This window comes from Juglans regia, chromosome 8 (assembly GCF_001411555.2).
Source record: "Juglans regia cultivar Chandler chromosome 8, Walnut 2.0, whole genome shotgun sequence".
In the NCBI taxonomy this organism is placed as follows: domain Eukaryota; kingdom Viridiplantae; phylum Streptophyta; class Magnoliopsida; order Fagales; family Juglandaceae; genus Juglans; species Juglans regia.
In genome coordinates this window covers 1,359,501-1,363,563 of record NC_049908.1, presented here as the reverse complement: position 1 = coordinate 1,363,563, position 4,063 = coordinate 1,359,501, and the positions used below count along the sequence as shown (strand labels likewise).

The 4,063-nt window shown below is 34.0% G+C and overlaps 1 protein-coding gene across 4 annotated transcripts; it reads left to right on the top strand.

The window, feature by feature from the left end:
• Positions 1-1,624: 1,624 nt before the first annotated feature.
• Positions 1,625-3,401, top strand: LOC118349295 (acyl-protein thioesterase 1-like). Of its 4 annotated transcripts, none has more exons than XM_035693455.1 (6): positions 1,625-1,695; positions 2,202-2,294; positions 2,433-2,547; positions 2,756-2,792; positions 2,900-2,969; positions 3,199-3,401. In XM_035693455.1, the coding sequence occupies exons 2-6, from the start codon at positions 2,264-2,266 to the stop codon at positions 3,318-3,320; spliced, it is 375 nt and encodes a 124-aa protein (XP_035549348.1). In that variant the 5' UTR covers positions 1,625-1,695; positions 2,202-2,263; the 3' UTR covers positions 3,321-3,401. The 4 variants fall into 4 exon arrangements, with proteins under 4 accessions (XP_035549348.1, XP_035549347.1, XP_035549350.1 ...); XM_035693454.1 differs by having other exon boundaries at positions 1,650-1,750; XM_035693457.1 differs by having other exon boundaries at positions 1,650-1,750; positions 2,900-2,935; positions 3,199-3,270.
• Positions 3,402-4,063: the final 662 nt, after the last annotated feature.

Below are 4,063 nucleotides of genomic sequence, written 5' to 3'. Positions count from 1 at the left end.
ATGTTGTGACGAAAGCCATTTTCTAACCTTCCATTCCTTATCGATACACTCCATATCATTTTTTCTCTGTATATATGAATATCGTTTGGGATATATTTTTTTTTACTAATTTCTTGATTTTCAATTCTTTGTTTCCCACAGCTCTCAATGAAGATGATAAGAGGGCTTGACTTCAAATGTTCTTCCATAGTTCTTGGCTGCTGTTTTTGAATTTTTCACTATTTATTCCTTGTAAAGTTAATGACATGCCTATAAAAATGACAAATATAAAAGTCTATAAAAATTTGTATGTGGATGGATATCCGCTCGCTTTTGAAAAGTCGGATCCAGATCTAGATGAACAGCCCTACTTCGTGTTCTTTTATTGTGTTGCATGATCCTGGTAAGAGATAAATTAAATGATAAAAATTTATCCCTTCCTTTTAATTTAAACTTTTGATAAATGTGTTTTTACATGATATTAAAGCATATGTCTTAAACTTGAATCTGGCTCTATATTTTATTCATTTAATTGAATATTCTGTCTTCGACCATTAATTACTGAGAATGACTCAAACGTGGATGAGAATGTTAAAAAATAAAATAAATTATTAGAATCTACCTCTTTTTATAAAAATTTTAAAAAAATAGTGATTTCACAAATACTGCACAAATCTGACATTAAGTGTAACATCTTTAACATGCAACTAAATTGGTATATAAGCCTAGTTTTGATACACATAAGATTAAATGTGAAATCTATGAATAGTAGTGAGATATTTGTAAATAATAGTAAAATAATTTGAGTTAAGATTTTTATTAAATTTTATGATAGGAGATTGAAAAAATTGAATAAAAATATTATAAAATTAAAATATTATTAGAATATAATTTTTTCTATTATTTTGTTTTGAGATTTAAAAATTTTGAATTATTTTTTATATTTTATATAGAAGTTTAAGAAAGTTGTAATGACTAATAATGATTAGATAAAAAAGTATAGAAGAGAATTTGAAAAGTATTTATATTTATATAATATTTAAATGTTGAGATGAGATGAAATGAGATGTAATGACTAATATATTTCAATGAGTTTCGAATAGAACCACGAAGAGTTTAGGTCCCGTTTGGTTGTTGGACTCTACTGAGATCAACTTGGTTCAGTCTAATTGTAAGCTGGGTCTAATATCCAAATATCCAACTCTCAAATCACTAAATTCATCTCAACTCAAAACTTCTTTACACGTGAGACTTACAATAATTTTCAATTCAACACCTATTTACACGGGGGATCTGTAATCTTTTTCAAATTTCTATAAATATATCTAAACTCATTTTAATATTTAAGCACATCTAAACTCATATTAAATGAGTCTTATAAAACTTATTTTATATCTCAGATTCTCAACTCATTATCATTTATAAAGAACTTAATTCATATCAATTCAATTTAACGCCTAAACGCAACCTTAAGACTCTAGAGGGATCGATCCATGCTCACGTGTATGAAGGGCAGTGTAGTCACACAAATGCTAGTTGTAGGAAAACTGAAGGGTAATTTGGTCATATAAACAGTAATTGTAAGAAAAATTAAAAATGACGGGCTTTTGGAGTTGGCTTCTGCATCACTGTATGTGCCCCTGTAGGGGTTTATTTCTGAAGTATGAACAGACAGAAGTAAAGGAGGTGAGAAAAAGTGGTGGGAAACCAGGAAAGGTAAATGAAAGAGGAAAGATAAAATCCCTTTGCTTTTTGGTTTGTTCCACACCAGGTTGGTACAAAAACCTTAACCCCACTTCACCTTTTCACCTCCATATCTTCAATATTGTTTCCTTGTTTTATCATGTCTTTTTCTATACCTGCAAGTTCATGCCGCTTTCATTTCCTCATTGGCCTTGTGATATTAAATTTCTCGTTTTGTTTGCTAATGCTTCGCTGTCATTCATAATATATACATATATATATATTTATATATGTATGTATGTATGCATAAAGGAAACGCTTTTGTGTTTACGACAGGTTGTGCAAATATCATCTCTCTTTTCTTATTTTTTTCCCTTTTGTATGGGGTTAGTATTCTGGGGTTGCTGTAGTTGGTGCTTTACTTTACAAACTAGACCTCTGTTTGTTAATTGTCTGTATTGATGTGTTTGTGAATTCGTTGCTCATAAAGAGTTCCTGCCTTTTCTCTCTTTTTTTGGGCGTCTCTCACTTCATTGCAGGAGCTCATCTTTATCCTTTGCAACCAATGACCTGCACTGTGCAAACACTCGGGTGAGAAAGAATGAGTTACGGTAGCTCAGATATAGGTTCTGGTTAGTTTTTATCCCTGCCATTGTTTCTGTATACGTATGAAGCTAGCAAGTTTTTCAGTGAAGAGTTAATGCTGTTAGTTTCTAGCCAGTTGATTCACACCTAAGCCTGCTAGGTAATTTGTTTCTCCAATGTTTCAGGTAGTGGAACCGCCACAAGGACATTCGAGTTTGGAAGGACTCATGTGATCAGGCCCAAAGGGATGCACCAGGCCACTATTGTTTGGCTGCATGGCCTTGGTGACAAGGGCTCAAGGTACTAATGCTAGTTCTTTACTGTATCTACCCTTGCCCAAGGTAATGGTTTTGACATGGTTCTTCTCTTTAATGGTTTCTGGCAACCTGTCTTAGCAATTCGATTCTATGGTTTTATTATTTCAGCAAGTATGTTATCAGTTGAAAATTTGATATGAAGGTAGCTAATTGTGACTAAGATAAACTGTTGTCTTTGCTCTGCTTCGCAGCTGGTCCCAGCTCTTGGAAACTCTTCCTCTTCCAAATGTAAGAATAAGTATGCCTTTTCCATTTTTAATAGCTTCTAAACTTATGCACATACTACATGCATCGCCACATCCCTAATATCTGTTTCTCTTGAGAATGTTTTTCAGATAAAATGGATTTGCCCCACAGCTCCAACTCGGCCGGTAAAAATATTTGGTGGATTTCCTTGTACTGCTTGTAAGATATACTGATTCAAAAATATCAAATTTTTCTTTACTGACCAAAGACACTGTTAAATTACGCTGACTGCAAATTTTAAGATTCTGGCAGTGCATGTGCAAAATATAAGTTATCCAGTCATTTATGGCTGGTTCCATCCCAAGAGTTTATGTCCAATTCAATATTACCTTTCTGTTTTCGGAACTCTGAATAACATAGTTTAAAGTGCTTTGATGATTTATATCAGGGTTCGATGTGGGAGATTTTTCAGAAGAAGACCCTGATGATTTGGAGGGATTAGATGCTTCCGCAGCATATGTAGCCAACCTATTGTCAACAGAGCCTGCTGATGGTAGGATTCTCCTTTAAATTCTTGATCGCTTTGAGCTCTCTCTTCTTTTAGTTATATGAAATAAATATAACAGTTGAGGAGCTTAGGATAAAGGTAGTAACCCCAAGGGGTTGGCCCAAGTGGTAAAGGCCTTGGTATTGGGGTATCACTCCTTTCAAGGTCCAAGGTTCAACACCTCATGGGTGCAAACAATCCTTTGTGGCCACATCCATGGTGAAAAGTCAGCGATTTAACCAGTTCTATGTAGGAAAACTTCCGAGGGTGCACAGGACCGGGGTTTACTTTGAAGGGTTGGGTCCAAAGGGCCCTGCCTTGGAGAGGTTCCCCAACATAAATAAATAAATAAATAAATAAATAAAAAAGAAAGCTTAGGATGAAGGTAGTACATGCATGTGGCTACATTCATTTACACCTGGTCTAATTCAATTGGCTTCTGATATATTGATTATTTTTCTCCCAGATGATTTTTCTTCTAAAATTTATAATTATACTTAATCTTAAGATACTACAGAACCTGGTCTGTTAAGGTTTTCAAGATTAGAAGGGTGACATGGGATCGTTGTTATTTTTTTAGGTCTCTTACCTATAGAGGAAGGAAAAAAACTAGAAGGAAATAAAAAAACCTTGTCTGTTACTCTAGTTTAATGTATCAATTAAATTGGGAAAAAAATAGTTAATAGATCTTCCAGCTGGGTGGGTGGAAGGAAGAGCCAAGGACAGGGAATTTTTTTTTTTTTTTTTTGGGGGGGGGGGGGGGGGG